We start from the raw sequence: 17,533 nt of genomic DNA, 5'->3' as shown, positions 1-17,533 counted from the left end.
GAGCTCCACCTGTCTCAATGTGATGTTGCTTCCCTGAGCAACCCATTTTTAAGATAAGGACAACCTTCAGACAATCACAAGAGGTTTTACTGAGCAACAAAATTTCAGGAGTATTTTAGTTTTAATTTTTAAGGATTTACTAGGAGGAAGGTCAGTCTCTTAGCTGTATCTTCACTTCAGAAAATCAGTGCAGCTCCACTGTAATCACAGACAGACATCTCAGCTGCCAGATTTAAAATGATAGGTGTCATGTAGGCACAAACAATATATGACAAATATCCTAAGTGTTTACGATAACTGTGAAGCATTGCCCATATCACAGTGTGCTAAAGCCTGTTCCAGGGAGGAGAAACCAGCATGCAGCTGACAGCTGCTCCCTTGCTGAGCAAATGCTTCTTCACAGGCACCACAACCCTCGGCTAGCTATTTCAAAAAGGGAGATGGGGGGCCTTCATCAGAGTTAATTATTGCCAGAAAGAATAAGCTGCAGCCTTACTTTCCTGTTAGCTTGATTTATAAGGGCTTTTCTATTGCCATTTGTTTACTTGTTTTCCACTAGCCTGCTAAAGTTTGCCAAGTTCAGTGAGGCAGGGAGAAGGGACTAAATATTTTGCAGTTGAGCTTGCCATTGCTTTCCTATAGCTTTTTCCATATGCTACTGTGGAATATGTTGAAATTGCATGCAACTGGTATTATTTTTGCAACTTATTTTATTTCTCTGTGTGGCTATTCCTCTATTTGCAGTTAGAAATAGCATGCTACTCCACCAGTATAAACCATGGTGAATTAACATCCTCCACTTGATGCAGCTGAGCACACTCCAGTGTGACAAGCCACCATTCAGCCCACGAGAATGAACTTATCCCTAATGCAGCCTAGGTCATGGGCAGTCTCAGTGCCCCACCAAAAAGTAACTCAGTACAGTCATTGATACAAAAAAAAGAAAATATTTAAATTAAGGGTTATTTTAATTTCCACAATATTACTGACTGCTTTGTGTTCTTCTTTCTCTCTCCCTCCCTCCCCTCCCCTCTGATGTTTTCCCAAATTTTATTCCAGACTCTCAGAGGAGTCTGTGACCATGCATAATAATATAAAAATAAAATTATAGTTATAACCAAAAAACAGCAATCCAAACCCAAGTAATGCAAGGAATGAAAGGCCATGGTTCCTCCATCAGCTTGTGGATACAGAGCACATCAAGAATGCAGTTGTATGCTTAACGCCTAGATGCAAGTCCAGCTTCAGATACGAGAGCCCAAGACAACTTTGGGGACAACCTGGGAAATCCTTCAGTCCAGCCAGGTTTGGAGTATGTTGGTATTTCTGCACTTACATTGAATAAAATACAAAGCAAGAACATGCAATCAGATAGCGAACGCTCGCTGCCATGGGGTTTTACCTGAAAAGAATGTTAAGTCGCGCTGTGTCTCCAGTCCCATCCCAGAAGTCATTAATAATTATAATAATATTAATAATAATAATAAATATTTTTTTTAAGAAATGAAAACATCTAAGTTTGCCCGGCAATTACTGAGCAGGATTTATCACGTCCTCTTGAAGCACATGCCAAGAAGCTTTAGTGAATCGAGGCCACGGGGGCAGCCAGGGATGGCTGGGTACTGCCCCTCGACGGCTGTGCCCGGGCTGTGCGAGACGTGTCCGCGGCGGTGTTTCTGCTGGGTGGGGCGTGCTGTGGGATGCGGGAAATCAGTGCTCCAGGGAAGGCCACCGCGCAACCTGTCAGCTGCGGTCTCTGCAGGAGGGCTCGATGCTGCCAGGGCTGTGCCTGTGACCGCCCGCGCATCCCGCTCCCAGTGCATCCCTCTCCCGCCGCATCCCGCTCCCGCGCACACACCGCCCCGACACCTTTTCCCCCCAGCACCCTCCGGCGCCGTCTCTTCGCCCACCGCCGCGGTCCCTCCGGCACCGCCCGTGCCCGGGGCTGGATCCCCCCCGGCCGCCGCCCCCGCTCCCCCGCGGAGCCGCGCTCGGGCGCCGCCGCCTCCCCGCCCCGCCGCCGCCGCCGCCATGGCGGAGCGGAGCCGCGGCGCTCGGCGGCGGCTGCTGCTGCTGCTGCTGCTCCTGGCCGGCTCCGCCGCCAGCCCGGCGGAGGAGGGCGGCGGGCGGCGGGAGGCGGGCGGAGGGGAGCACGGCGAGGAGGCGGCGCGGCACCACGACTCCTCGTACGGCACCTTCGCCAGCGAGTTCTACGACCTGCGCTACCTCTCCGAGGAGGGTGCGGCGGCGGCCGGGGCGGGCGGCGGGGCCGGGCGGGGCGCGGCGGGCGAGGGGCCCGGCTCCGCCGGGGCCGGGAGGGAGCGCCGGGCCGAGCCGGGCCGGGCGGGCGCGGGGGCTGCGGGCGGGAGGCGGTGGCAGCGCTGTTCAGCACGAAGGCCAGCGCCCGCCGCCATCTTCCGCCGGCCCGGCCGCCTCAGCCGGCGCAGCCGCTCGGGGCCGGGGCCGCAGGGTGCCCTGCCCCGCACTCCGCAGGGCCGCCGCCTCGCTCCGCGGGCATCCCCGGTCACGGGCATCCCCGGTCACGGGCATCCCTCCGGGCGGGAGCGCGGGCTGGGGGTCATAGCCTTCCCGCAGAGCGGGGCCAGTCGGCGGCCCCTCGCCTTCCCCTCTTGCAAAGCTTTCCGGGCTGGTAGCGTAAAAAAGAGTCCTGGGGTGTGTGGGCTTCGAAAGGATGTGTGACGCCCTAAAGTGTCAAGAAGCAGCGTGTTCGTGCGTTTTGGTGTGGGTTTTTTTTTTTTTTGAATTTACAAATGGTGGAATTTTAAAACACCACTTTTGCTGCTAGGCTGCATGGAAAACCACTTGTTCAATGGATTTGGAAATAAGTAAGGAGTGAGAAAATTCCATGTCCTGTCACCTGTGTTTCAGTAATGCGCCACTACACGCTGCTGTGAAATTCTGCAAACTTATTTATGCAGGGTAGTTTACCTGCCCTTGATAGAGTTAGTGTAACTGTGATTTGCAGCTTACAGCATACTTTCTCCATTACCATTGCCAGAAATCTAGGGAAGTAAATCAGGGCTCCCGAATGCCCAAAGTTGTGTAGATCAAAAGTTTGTGTGCTGGTGCTGTAACTAACTGCAGTGTTCATTTCCCACTCAATGAAGCACTTTTCCTTCTCAATGAAGCATTTTCAGAGGACTTTCTAGTTCCACACGTAGCACTTTGGTTTTTATCTGGCTAAGTAAAAGAACATCCTATTAAAATATCTGTGCTTATGCAACAGACTCCAGCTCCCACAAGCCAAGAGTGAATAGGTCTGTTAGTAAACTTTTTCACTTTTTCTTTGGTACTACAGTCCAGCAGACGGGATAGGTTGGAATCATGACTCTCACTATCTGGCTCTTCTGGTCTGCCTTCACCAGTGATTGAAGGCCATAACTGCAGGCAATTCTCTGCCCTGATACTCTCTTACCTTTTACTGCAGTGTGTGTTTTATTTTACTTCATAAAGGAGGATGTACTGTAGGGTCCTTTCAGTATCAATTCCTACAGCTCTGCATCTGGTGCCCTGTCTGCATTTATAGCTAATGCTGTCATTTATGGCTAAGGGCTCTCTTACGGATTTCCTGAGGGGACTACAAATGCACAGAGAGCTGAGTGGAGATCCCTAATTGTTAGTTGACTGCAATAGTCCATGATCCTGCTGTCTTACATTTAACTTTTGCCCTCCAGCATTCTTCTCCCTCCTTGATGAATGTAGGAAACCTTAGAAAAGTTTTGTTTTCAGTTATTTATGTTACTTTGTTACCTGGATCCAGGATCATCTGAGCAGTGGATTTTGTACATGACAAAGCAGTCACTTATCTGAAAAGTTCAGTTATCATCAAAGTAAATGTTACTGGAAGACCTGCTCTTTAGTCCTTGTATTTTATTTAGTAATGATTTATTCTGATTATTCAGGTTACCCTTTCCCTACTGCTCCTCCTGTGGACCCATTTGCAAAAATCAGAGTGGATGACTGTGGAAAAACCAAGGGATGCTTCAGGTCAGTCTGAGATAAGAGTGCAGATGTCTTTATGTTTACAGATGCTGACTGATGGTATTGGAGAATCTGGTTGGTGTTTCATAGCAATTTAAATAAATGTTTGTTATGTAAGACCATACTGCTATAGTATGGTCTTATTTGAGGACATATATTATTTAAGGACATTATTTAAGAATACCTGTTATAATTATGGACCTACAGGTCTTTCTTGTGTTTTCATGAAGCACTTAAAAAAACAGAACAAGGAAGGTCAACAGAGTAATATTTTGTGTTATTGTTTGCTGTACTGTTTGAATACTATACACTAAAAGAGTAGTACTTGCAGAAAATTAGTGCTACTTTATGTCCAGCAGAATATAAGCTTTACTGCCATTATACCAAAATACTTTCTTTTAGTTTTTTTCTTGCAAAACCTTAATTAAGTTCCATAGCAGGAAATTTCAAGGAAAGTGTTATGTATATTTCCAATGCCCTTTAGGTATGGTAAACCTGGGTGCAATGCAGAGACTTGTGACTACTTTCTAAGTTACCGCAGAATTGGAGCTGATGTTGAATTTGAGTTGAGTGCTGACACAGATGGCTGGGTGGCAGTGGGATTTTCCTCAGACAAGAAAATGGTAAGATATGTACAGGTTTTCATGTTGGCAATATACACACTTTCACATGCTGGGATAGAAATGGTTTCTGTACATTTATATATTTGATCGGTGGCTTGCTAAAAACAAAGCACCATTCAGTAGCCCCCCTGGGAGCACTGCCTCACAGAAAACTGCTTCATCCTTCCTAACATCTCCTTTCCCTTCTTCCCTGAGAACTGCAACAGTATTTCAGTTCAGCTCTGAATGTTTGACTGTCACTAGCTTTTTGCCTTTTCATTAGAAAAGTCCTTAGGGATTAGCCAATTCACATGGAAATGTCCTGTTGTGCTTTATGTCAGTCTAATTTGTGCAAAAGACACATCGTAAACTGAATAGCAAATAATTTTATTCTTGAGAAAATCAGCTGACTTTCAGCAGTATAAATTTTTATTTCACTTTTAACTTGGGAAATTTTTTGGTTTTTTTCATACCCATGTGTTGTTCCAGAGAAGCCACAAATATGTGAGAAAAAGACTCATGCTAATTTAAACATTTATACTCAAGAAGGCAGTCTTGTTAAAATTTCTTCTCTCTCCTCTGGATTGTTATTGTTATTATTCCTGTACTTTTTAATTCAAAAGCTCCACTTTTCATTGAACTTCAATGAGCAAAACAGAAGCATGTAATGTGTGGACTTCAAAAAATGTGGGGAATAGATGACTTATGCAAAGATGTTTTGTCTGTGATCCTTGGTAAAATGTTTAGGATTAAAATGCAGTTTATAATGTTGGTGTTCATGTACAGAAACTCTCCTGACTTTATAGAACTATGTCCTACACTCCTGACTACATAGACCTATGTCCTAAATCACAAGTCAAAGAAAGGACTGTTTCTTGTGGTGTTGAAAGTAGCAGTCTGAAAAAATACAGGAATTAGATGATGTCCTGGGACAGGACCCACAAAAAATGAATTGGAAGACTTGCTGACTTAACAGCAGTTTTATGAAGTCCCATCCTCTGAGATTGCTCTCCTCAATTCAGTCTTGTTTACACTTTTTGTGCCTGAAGCTGCAACAATGTCCTTCGTTCTCAGGCTGGAAAAGGATTGTTTTGTCTAACTAAGCTGCAAAGAGAACTTGCTGACCCTTTATATGAAGTTCAGAGTTATATACAAACGCAGTACAGGAAAAAAATGAAGGATATAACTTAAAGCATCATTTGACCCAAAATGAGAAATAGAAAGAAAATGTGAGGACAAGTGCTTCTCAGTCATTACTACATATGTTTTAATATAACACTGTAAATGAACACAGTGACTATAGAAGGTTTTTGTGTCACAAGGAACAGTTTCTGGTTTTAATGTAAAGAACAGCTTACAGCCAAATTTTGGGAAGAGTTTAGAAGCTTGCCAATGCAGGTACTCACTATGGTTTTCAAAGCAGCTCAGCACCTCTAAGTATCTGCCCCAAACTATCAGATTGTGTTACCAGTTTGTACCTCTGAGGTACCTGCAGCGGACCCCAGGGTCCCACTTCCCTCCTCTCATCAGCCACTTGGAAAGCAGGCACAGCAAGCAGCAGGTTAAGTCTGAGCTTCTGGTAAAAAGAATAAAGGAAGTCTAAAGTGAAATGTTTTGCTTCCAAATTTGCTCCACATATCATGTAATGCCCATAAATCAGCTAGGCTAAACCAGCTAACATCTCTCTTCCTCTCTGGCTCTCCTGCTGACTTCATCTTTTTCATAACTTCCAGGATGTTTTGGTGTCCTGGGATGCACAGGCTTTGATGATAAAATGGCTCTGGGTCAAATCAGCTTAGCTCTGAGAAATGGGCTGTGCTTTGGAGGCCCTAATCAAAATGGTGTGGCCTGAATAGCTTCAGAAGTTAAGGAAAAAAAAATTATTTTGTGTCCTCAATAGACTTTTTTTTAAAGTCCTATGACCTATTTCTTTGTCTCAAAAAACATTATGTTTTTCCACTTTCAGGCTTTTGTGCCTTGGCAAGATTTTGAAATGTCATTCAGTTAACTGAGATTCAAAATGCTTTTTTATTTCCCTTTTAGTTTTCTTCCTTCAGTGTAAAAACACCTTTATTTTTGCCTCTTTGTACTTAAGAATGAGGGATTTGTGCTTAGATGTATAAAAGTTAAATTTGGGAAATAAGTTATGGAGAACAGTGATAGTCTCAAGACAGAGGCTGGAAAGGTCTGCAGCAGCACCAAGGTGCAGAAACTGTTCAAGCATGTGTTTTACATAGTTGTCCTCTCTTTCCACCCACTTCTTGCACATCTTTTACAAATGCACATTGCAATATTCCCATAGTGCTGAAATACACCCTTTTCCTCTCTTTTCCCTGTAAAAGAGAACTAAGGAATGATCACAGTAGCAAGCATCATGTCTTTCATCAGTATGACATATCAGAAAGATACGGGAGGAGTAGGGCCTGTGTATAAAATACAGCGCTGATAGCTGTGGCACTCATCCAGCTTGGATAGTGTTCTGATGGCTCTTGGTGCTAAGGCTTCTGTGGGGTCGTACTGCTGAAGTTCATGGTCATCCCTGTGCTATACCACTCTGTCAGTCACCTTGAGTAACTACTCCAGCAACTGCTTTAGTATTTCCATGAATGACCTTTACAAAGAAGTGGCTCCTTCTCCCTTCTGTCTCTTGATTCTTTGGTGGCTGCTTATGCTAAGTGAAGAAGCACATATTGATTACTTTTTTCTTTGCATCTTGTGGTGTACTGTATTCTGTTATTACAACATTTCTTATAAGAAATAAGAGATATGAGAAATGCTGTTCCTTAAGTGAACATGAGAAGAGATTAGAAAAAACTTACTGTAATCGATGCTATTATTTTCTCATATGTAGTAGGTTTGTTTCCTCTGTCTCACTAAAGTATATTGGCTTTCTGTCCATGATTTGATGCAGTGGATTTTGTACATATCAGGGATTCAAGACTGCAACATTTTATGAAGCAGTATGCCAGAACTTCACAAATAACAAAGGACAACAGCCTTCCACAGATCAATTAATTATGTGATCTCAGAGTGATACCATATCCTACAAATATATGTTAAGTAAAATAACTCTTAGAAAGATCCAAAAGAGAATTCACAGGTAGTAAGGGTATGTAATTATTGCTACCCACTTAACGTGCTTTTCAATCTTACTGAAGACATCTGATTAGGGATACAAATATTTGTGTATATATAATTGGAAACAAGGAAAGAGCATCCCAGGTCTTGATTAGCTTTGACTAATTAAAATTATATACATAAACGAGGAAGTGTTTTATGACCATTTGTTTTCCATCTTTGAATTTTTTTTTAACCTTGTAGGGAGGAGATGATGTTATGGCTTGTGTTCATGATGATAACGGAAGAGTCCGAATACAGCACTTCTATAATGTTGGTCAGTGGGCTAAAGAAATCCAGAGAAATCCTGCTAGGGATGAGGAAGGGGTTTTTGAAAACAACCGCGTAACGTGTCGATTCAAGCGTCCTGTCTATGTTCCCCGAGAAGAAACCATTGTAGACTTGCACTTGAGTTGGTACTACCTATTTGCTTGGGGCCCAGCAATCCAGGGTAAGTTGATGTCACCAACTGAGCTGATGTGCCAAAATTCATAAATGTCTTTCAGTTATGTGATTCTTGCTAGACACACCCTCTCCCCACCCTTTTATTTTAATGAATTAAAATTCTGGCAGCATGAGGCTTAAAAAAATAAAGACAGGACGTGTCTTGTTTTCCTGGCTATATATCTACTATTCCCAGTTCCTAAAGCTGGATTTGGAAGAACTTCATAACTAGAAGTTCTTAATTCATTTGAAGGATGTTTGTTGTTTGCTTGAATTTCATTTGTACTCCCTGACAGTGTAACATTGCATGCTTCCGTAGGTTTGAAAATTACCTCCCTGCCTATTGCTTCAGTAGGGTTATAGAAAAAACAGAGTTATAGAAAAAATTGCATCTGAATTTGTTTCTTTCTGCCCTTACCTGCTAAAGGTTCTATAACTCGGCATGATATCGACTCTCCACCCGTGTCAGAGCGTGTTGTCAGTATTTACAAGTACGAAGATATTTTCATGCCTTCGGCTGCCTATCAGACCTTCTCTTCTCCATTCTGCTTGCTCCTCATTGTTGCACTGACTTTCTATTTATTGATGGGAACCCCATGACCAATGGGAAATAGCAAGAATTTGGCAGTGGAAGTTTCTCAGGATGGACGGCTATATGGATGGACAATGCATTTTTCTTTCGGAATTTATATCACATCACCATCCTCATCTAGCTGCTTTTGAACATAGTTAGCTTCTCAGAAGAGTGAAATAACCATCTCCCTTGAGTGGCAGAGTGGTGAAAAATCATTTAAGAAAATCAGTGAACACATAGGAGAGTATTTTCAGTGTTGTGATTACTTGCTTAAGGAAGATGAGACTTTTGTAAAATCAATGTTGTATGTGTGTGTTTGTGTGTTTGGGAGGGGTGCCTCCCAAAACATGGTATGTGTATTCAGGTGAATTTAGTGACGGACATCTTATCAAATAACAAAATTGCCTTCCAAATTGCTACAAAAAAGCAAATTTGGGAAAACACTGCAATGCTGTTTGGTACTTCTAAGGCAGAGAGCATAACTACAAGTGCAGTTTCTAATATTAAGACCTGGAAACCAACACAGCAGTATAAAAACTGCCCTTCAATAGTGGATAGTTATCCCAATTTCTTTTGGTTTTTTTTTTTTTTAATATTTATCAAAGTGTACTTGCTGTACTACTTTCCAAAACTAAACCTGCATATTCAAGCATTAGCATGATTTTTTTTTCAACAGAAATAGGTGATGAATGTCTTTATTGTGTTTCAATAGCCTCTTTGAAAGAATTGCCTACTTCTTTTAAGAGTGAGATATAAAGTAATTTAAACAAGGGAAAGGGAGAATACAGCAATATAAATTCTCCATACATAGGAACACCCGGTGTAAAACATGCAGAATATAAAAGTTCCCAACAAGCCATAGGTTGTCCTCCTAATAGATTAAATCAATTTTTCTCTTTTTATGAAAAAAAAAGCAATTTTGCTGACATGTAAATATATTTTTAAGTAATTGTGCAGTAGTATGAACTAATTTCTTTTTCTGTGTTGTATGCCACTAAATCCTGTTCATGTTAAGGGTGACTGTAGGCAGCTGGTGTTATCTTACAAAGAAATATAAATGAGATTACTTGTAAGAAAAGACAGGGATTAATAAGAACAGCAGTATCTTTTGTTCATCAAACCACTGCTAAAATATAGGTATTGTGGAAAAAGATGAGCTAAAAAGGAAATACATTAGCTGTTTTTATCACCAATGAATAGTACAAGAGGAATGCTATATATTACAGAGATGAAAAGTGCCATAATGCATTTGTGAGCCACAGACTATAATAAAAACTTGGAGTGAAGAATTTCTGTTCTTTACATAATAGGAAGTGTATGACACGTTTACATGTAGCAGTCAAATGTGCTTAGGTAAGGTTACTCATTCACTTGCCAACTTACACTAAAATTCTACTTAAGTAGAATTGAAACCTAAGTAGTGCCAAAGTTTTATCTAATGTGATACACTTGAGGACTCTCTAACATAGAATCTGGTAAAGTATATGTAATGCAACTCCATTCTATTGTCATTGCTGCATGGAGTATAAAATGATTAATTAGCTTGTTTGGGTTTGCATCATTATTCACAGATTGATGTCTGTAGACCTAAGTTTTTTTAGGCTCAGAATTCTTCAAACTTATGCTTAAGGTATATGAATTAGATTGAAGATGAACTTATCTTCATATCAAACACTTTATCCCTATTTCAAAAGATTGAATATTATTTTATATTTTCAGTGATGTCTTTAAGGATTTGTTCACATAAAATTACTGGACTAGAGTTCAGGAAAGGGAAAAGAAATTCAGAAGTGAACTTATAAACTACATACAGTAGCTTTATTTAGTATGAATTACTTCTCTCAGGTTGGTTAACTTACTCATCATCTGATCAAGTAGAGACCACCTAATAAGGTCTGCTTTGGCCCACAACAGCTGTGTAATTTAGCCTTAAGATTGGCTGGAGCAGATAAGCAAAAGCCTGGATAATGAGCTTTACATTCTGCAAACAGGTGAAGTGAAGAAATCATTAGGGTAAATTCTCTCAGGCAGCTGAGATATTGCAGCTCTTTCTCAGAGCCTGAGGGTTGCTTTAGTTTATGGCTTGGTTTTTACTGTTTCAGCTGTTTACTTGATTACCCACTAAAGGGCTAATTTAATAATTTAAAGGTACTGAACAAGGATAGAAACCCAGTTTGGCTTCTCTTTTCTTCTTTAATAGAGCTCTGGATTTAGGATAGCCTGGTTGGACCTGAGCATACAGGTATGTTATAGATGACAATAATAATACCAAGGTAAAATTGTGTGACAGAGTCAATGTGTTTTCTACATATATGGACCCAGATGTGGGTAAAGTTCAGGATTTGAAGCAAAAGCAAAGTATTTTACATAATTTTTTATTCCTTTTTCAAATTACTTGTCAGTGTGCTGTGTTTTTGTCATCATGTTTTTCTCTTGTTGAAGTAGTAGCAGAAATGTGCACTTCTAAAAAATCTTTCATCTAAGCTTCACAGTACTTAATTTGCCTAATAAAGTAGTTCTAATCAAAAGGGAGGAAATAAAAGGCCACAGGAAGCAGCAAAACAATCTATTATCTGGCATTTAAGTGGATGGTTGAGTTTAGCACTGAGTTTATCTAAGAGTTCCTCTTCACAGTGTGAAAATCAGGACTGTGGAATTCAAGTTGCCCAACAATGGAGGTATGAGCATCTAGAAGTTGGTAGTTGGGATGAAATCTGAGGAGAAAAGGGTTATAAGGGAAATGTGGTATGTAAGTTTGTATGATATTTGGTAAGTCTTAACATTTGAGTGGGGATAGTAACTTGTCATGGAGACTATTTTGGTTTTCACATGTTGTCTTCTTTTTCTTTTTAATATTGAAAAACAGGATTTATCCCTGTTACACAAAGTTACTATAAAGTAACAGACTTCAAAGTAATTTTTAATTGTTTGTGGCATTTCAAAGATTTTTTTGTTTGTTATTTTTTCTAATTGATTGGTACTAACACAAAGTAGAAGAAAAGGTGTGTTTGCGAAAAGGAGGCAGATGCTTCCCTCTCCAATAATTTTTTGTTTCTTTAGTATGATTACTACCAAACAACTATCAAAGCATATTTCCTATGTGCTTTAATTTTAAAAATTTCTTGCTGCAGAGTGACTTCATACAAAGGCATTGAGTTTAGAGAGGGCATATTTAGATTATAGTGTTGTTTGGAAATTTGACTGTGGTTACTAATTAGAAAGATTTTTTTTTTTTGCATAATTTTTTTTCATCGCTGGTATTTAATAACTGAGTTTTTTTAGGTATAGGTGAGATGCTAATTGATTTCCCCCCTCAAAAAAAAAAAAAGCACCTAGCTGATTTGGTAATGTCACTAGATAACAGATGATGGTGTCTTCTATTATTACAAGGGAAGTATTCTCTTTTTGAAAGAGAACATATTGATGAGAAAAGTTTGAACTCCCTCTGTGGCCTTCTTTGTCTTGATGGGTTTTGCACTACTTGGATAGTAAGAAAATAAACACTTGTGGCCTCCCTAATCTGAAGAAACTCCCAGTCTGGGTTAAATGATGTTAAAGCTGTGTTTGGCACTGACTTTCCCCATCTTCAGCACAGGAATTAGAGAATGAGTGGGGTGTGGTGTCAATCAGCGTGGCACCCAGGCAGTGGACTTGAATCTCACTTGGGGCATCATATCCTGAAAAAAAGAGCCCTGCAGCTGCCTCTATGTACTAAATAGCTATGAGTTATTTCTTAGTTACTGCTATAACTAATATAACTACTATAAATTCAAGGGACCTTCTTCTTTTTTTTTTTTTTGTCCTTACTTTCTCATCCCTCCAATGCATGAGAGATTTACAAAAAAGAAAATTATTCCTGTTTTAGAGGGTAGACCCTCCATTTCTTAGTCCGTTGGAAGTTTGCATCCTCCAGTACTCCAGAGGCAGAATTAAACTTTACATGCAAATTATGTAACTTTAATAGCATCTAAATGGCATCTTGTGTCTCTGTGGTTTCGTTGGTTTGGCACACTGTTGTGTAGCAGGTGTACTTCTTCCCACCCTCTTCTTGATTTAACATCTCCAAATAATTTCCCCAAAGTAAAGTATTTGGTAATAGGCATAACAAGAAGAAAATATGTATTTCAAAGGATTACATAAGGTCTAATACCAGTTATTTTCAGAAGTAGCTATTATGTTAGTGTTTTACACAAAAGATGACTTTGCATAGAACCTTAGATTTATAATAGAATCAGAAATACTTTTAAATATTACAAAGTTTTAGTGCTTCATGGAGCTGTGGATGTGCATAGCTTACATGAATTGATGTGATCCTTTTCAACCCCATATAATGCAACTGGCAAAGCAGTTTGCTTCAATGCTGCATAGTGAGGCATTGGTGACTCCAAACAGTTTGGAACAGAAGAATGGAAAGACTGGCAGTAAGGACAAATAACAAGGAAGGCAATGGAATGGTTTTGGCGTACTTTCTGGTTTTGTATAAATTTATGTGTGGCAGTGCCCATCTGGCAGTCTTTATCCATGTAAGTATTACTTGATGTAGGGGTAGGAAGGAATAGAGTCTGACCTGAAAGAGATCTTGGCTTTCAGGCAGGTCCCAGATGTTTAAGGGCTGATGTGGGCATCAGGTCAGACCATACCACAATATGTCCTCTGCTGTCAGGCTCCAAGTTAAGAGCTGGAGGCTTGATCTGGCCTTCAGAGGTACAAAAACCCAACAAGACCCCAGAGGCAGCAGGGAGTACCTGCTCAGGTTGTAGAATGGCCAGTGAGCAGGTGCTCCCTGCTGGCTGTAGTCTGAGTGTCAAAAGACAGATTTGTACATTAGCTCCTCTAATTAAAATTTTATTATTAGTGTTTCTGTAGCAGTCTCTTTGGGCAGCTCTCCCTCAGCCTGCCCAGGATAGAGATGGATCTAGCAGGAAGAATTTAAAGAAAATGTCAAGTCCTTGTGTACAAAAATTAATAAAAAAAGAAAGAAAAATAACCATATTCCAGCTTTTTACATTTTTTTTCTTATCTAGTTATTTATATGCAGTTTGTACGTTGAGGTATCTGATTTTTGCAAATACGTTGTAAGATCTAGGTAAGCCTTCCTTTTCTAAATATTTTTTATAAATATGAAGTAATCCCTTTGGTAACTTTTTTTTTTATTTTCACAGTGGGCTTGATAGAATTATATATGCTTAAACATGGTTACTTAACTTACCTAATTTGGGCTCAGAGAGTGAGGCAAAAGCAGTGCAATTTTGAAATGTCAGAGAGGATATGTGCAGCTTATGGAGTTGATAGGTGTGAAAATGCAGACTTAAAAGACATTCCTCGCTTTGAAAATCTGTGTTACAACTTGGCAATAGCAATGAATCTGCTGTAAAGAAAGGGACAGTTTTTTTTGCCCTTGGATTACTGAGTATTTTGATTAGAGCTCGTAGACTGTCTCAGGTTGGAAGGGATCCATACAGATCTTAGAGCCCAACAAATGCCACGCTCCTCACAAGACTGCCTAAAACTAACCCATATGACTCCGAGCATCATCCAGATGCTCCTTGAACTTCCCTGTCGAGCCTGTTCCAGTGATGGGGCACCCTCTTAGAGAAGAATCTTTTCCCAAGGTCCCATCTGAACTTCCCCTGACAAGGTTCCATGGCCATTCGCAATTGTTGCTTTTGTCCTATCTCTGTGTTTCTTAGCTAAGTAGGAATATTCTTCCAAACCACTGTGGGGTTGGAATAAGTGCAGGGCTTCACATCCAGTATCTTAGAACAGCTGCTGCTCCACATAGGCTCGATCAGATCTGCAGTTAAAGGCTAATTAGGAACGTCCTTGCAAGATGAACTTTCATGTGGCATTCTTAAGACATTTTCTGTAAAGGTGTCTTACTCTTTATAGACTGGAGCATTACAAAATTGCCAGTACTTTTCTGAGCTGTTTCTAAATGATTCTCAAATTCATATTTGCATTTTTGAAGAAGTAATTGGATTTTTCAGAAGTGCTGAGCAGCTGCAAATCTGTTCTGGCTCCAATGCTTACTCAGGGAAGCGAACATTTTATGGTAACTCGTGATTTAGCTTCATATCTCTCTCTTAGTTTTGACGTCATTCAGTTTAATTTTCTATGGTGGCATTGGTAGAAGACTAAATAAATGAAAAAATCACTTAGATTTTGTACCAAGGAATAAAAATATTCCTGATTTTTCACAACAGTGATCTCTAAGGTTTAGATAATGAAAAGTATTCTTCACAGAATTCATGTTTAGGCAATGTGATTTAGCTGAAGGTATTTGTGTGTGCATGTAAAGTCTGAGAATTATACAAGATAGTCTAAAAAAAAAAAAGGCTAAGTTCTGCTCTGGAGACAAAACACATAACCTTTCATGTTCCCAGACTCCTAGCTGATTTTGGGGAGACAGAATGATAGAGGAAGAAAATATATAAACCTGAGATATTATGTGTGTGGTGTTTATGTTTGCAGTTCTTATACACACACCTTCTTTCTTCAGTACAAAAATTAGCCTCACAGTCTTAGACGTATTACAGTGTTATTTTCACTTTTTTTGCATGCAAGCTGAAACAAGAATAAGTTCAATAAGTCAAAAGAATGCTGTCATATGGAGTATTAGGGTAAGAGGGAAGGAAGCACAGATGCCACAGTTAAACCTAGGAGGAAAAAAAATCTTGTTATTTAACTCCAGAATATGGTGTCTGCTTCGAAATACTTGACTTCTCACATAGAAATCAATGGGTTCTTTTTCTGTTTTTTACCTTTGGTGATATGAAACAAATTATAAATATTGAAATATAAAAAACTACCACAATAGAATTTTCAAAGTTGGAATTATCATTCAAGTCTTGACAAAGGGATTCAAAGATTAAATTTCAGACCTATAAACTCATTAGAAAAATGAAAAAACGGGACCCTGAGATTTGTGTGTGATGTTCCTAGCCTTTATTTAGGCAGATATATTTTGTTAGCATGTTGAATTCTGTTTAGGTTATAACTGATGCCTGTTATATCTTGGTATTTCTGATTTATATATCCTGAGGTCTGGTTTGCTTTAACCTCTTTGCAAATAAGCTGGCTGTCATAACTGTGTTAACTCTTACCACTTGTTTCTTATTACATGAAGTGTAACGGTTGAAGCTGAAATGCCATCTCTACCTTTTGACTTTATTCAGTTCTTTGTCAAGACTAATATACAGATAAAACATACAAATAAGAAACTTGTAACTATAGTGTTAAGTGGTGTTCTGCATTCTCTATGCCAGGCTTCATTCTGTATGCCAATACTCAGCAGCCATGTGAAGTCAACGAGCATTTGGTTGGATAGGAGTGCGGAATGGAGGTTTTGTAGTCCAGAGGAATTTGCCAAACTTCTTTGTGCTCTAGTCTTTTCAGCAAAAATAACACTGAGTGAATAGATAATGAAATTACAATGACCTATGGGACTACTTTACAATAAGTGCATGCCCTAAACTATTGCTTTGTAACATCTGTTTTCTACTAAATGTTGGTGTTCAAGTGAGCCTTGTTAGCGATTTGACAGTGACAGACAATGATATTTATAAAACTGTTGCAATAAATGCCTTTTTAGTCTAAGAAAATGTGTGGTGTGGCATTTATAAAGGGAGGGAAAAAAGTCTCCATGAGGTTAAAGAGGTCTGTGCTGCCTATGTTAATAATTCCTTCCAGTGCCATGGTCTTGAATTTCTTAGCCTGACTAATTCCACTTAAGTCAGTGAGGCTGGTCATTAGCAAATTAACAGATGTGAGAAGACTGCCTTTTTCCCCCCCACTATGTGAATCACAATGAAGCTGTAAGTAAATGTGATCATTTCTATTTTAGGAAAGTATTAACTACATTGTCAATTGCTGTAAGTATTGCTATAAGAATTTAGAAGTTCTTGTGACAACCCCTGTGCTGTGTTTTTGTAACTATTTGATACAAATATTATCAAATTGCATTATTACAAATTGGGTGTTCTTTATCTACTGTCATCAGTGCCCTGTTGCTCAGCCAGAATGTCTTTTGAAGAAGCCAGAACAGGCTTTTGCAGAAAAGAAGAAAATAAAACTATATTAGAATTTGGCAACAGAGAGGAGGAAGTGCTATGATACTCAGCAAGCAAAAGCAGCTGTAGAAGTCTCTCAAACAGGAATGCTTCAATTTCTCAGATCGCTCAGGTTTCAGCAGGTATTTTAGCTCCCTAATCCTCCTTACTGTTGGACTGGGAAGAAAAGTTGGCTCAGGGCAACAAGAAATGTATTGCTTTTACATTGTGTGGTCTGTTTGTTGTGTTTGTAGTATTATTGCAAGCCTGTAGCTGCAGGCTGCAAGAAGGGATGGATCTTGTGTGTGTCAGCTACTTGTGCACTGTCCAAGGCATCATCATGATACATAACATATACCAGATCTATTTAAATTATATTCTGTTTGTCTTGCATTACATGACTGCTGACAGACTGGTGAGGAATTTGTCACAAACCTGATGAATCCCCAACATTCCTGTGTTACTCAGATCTCTGTATATCCAGCTCGCGTTCGTGCACACAGCTATCATGTAGGATAGCCATGAAAGATAGTGCTCTGGGTTTTGTCCATCCACTGCTGCTGTTTTGCATGCTTTTTCCAGTGATTGAACACTTTTGTGTCGGTGCTATTGACTACTCTGCCTTACAACCATGCATTTCGTTCCCCTTGTTAACTGAACAAGATTCAGTCTTCTGTGTGAATCATTCAAGAGTCGCTCTGCTGATAATTTTGTACACTTTAACTGAGATGTTGAACAAACTTCTC

General features: G+C 39.9%; 1 protein-coding gene across 1 annotated transcript; it reads left to right on the top strand.

Moving 5' to 3' along the window:
* Positions 1-2,031: 2,031 nt before the first annotated feature.
* FRRS1L (ferric chelate reductase 1 like) lies at positions 2,032-16,519 on the top strand. The gene is made up of 5 exons (XM_030235308.2): positions 2,032-2,239; positions 3,924-4,008; positions 4,487-4,625; positions 7,926-8,172; positions 8,593-16,519. Exons 1-5 carry the CDS (start codon positions 2,032-2,034, stop codon positions 8,763-8,765), a joined length of 852 nt encoding a protein of 283 aa, XP_030091168.1. The 3' UTR covers positions 8,766-16,519.
* The last annotated feature ends 1,014 nt before the right edge of the window (positions 16,520-17,533 follow it).

Source organism: Serinus canaria, chromosome 2 (genome assembly GCF_022539315.1).
Source record: "Serinus canaria isolate serCan28SL12 chromosome 2, serCan2020, whole genome shotgun sequence".
In the NCBI taxonomy this organism is placed as follows: Eukaryota; Metazoa; Chordata; class Aves; order Passeriformes; family Fringillidae; genus Serinus; species Serinus canaria.
The sequence above is the reverse complement of the archived record's forward strand: the minus strand, read 5'-3'. Positions and strand labels throughout refer to the sequence as shown.

Coding starts and splice junctions, on each gene's coding strand:
- FRRS1L (XM_030235308.2), top strand. CDS start 2,032: ATGGCGGAGCGGAGCCGCGGCGCTCGGCGGCGGCTGCTGCTGCTGCTG. Junction 2,240..3,923: donor GCGCTACCTCTCCGAGGAGG/GTGCGGCGGCGG, acceptor CTGATTATTCAG/GTTACCCTTTCCCTACTGCT. Junction 4,009..4,486: donor AAAACCAAGGGATGCTTCAG/GTCAGTCTGAGA, acceptor AATGCCCTTTAG/GTATGGTAAACCTGGGTGCA.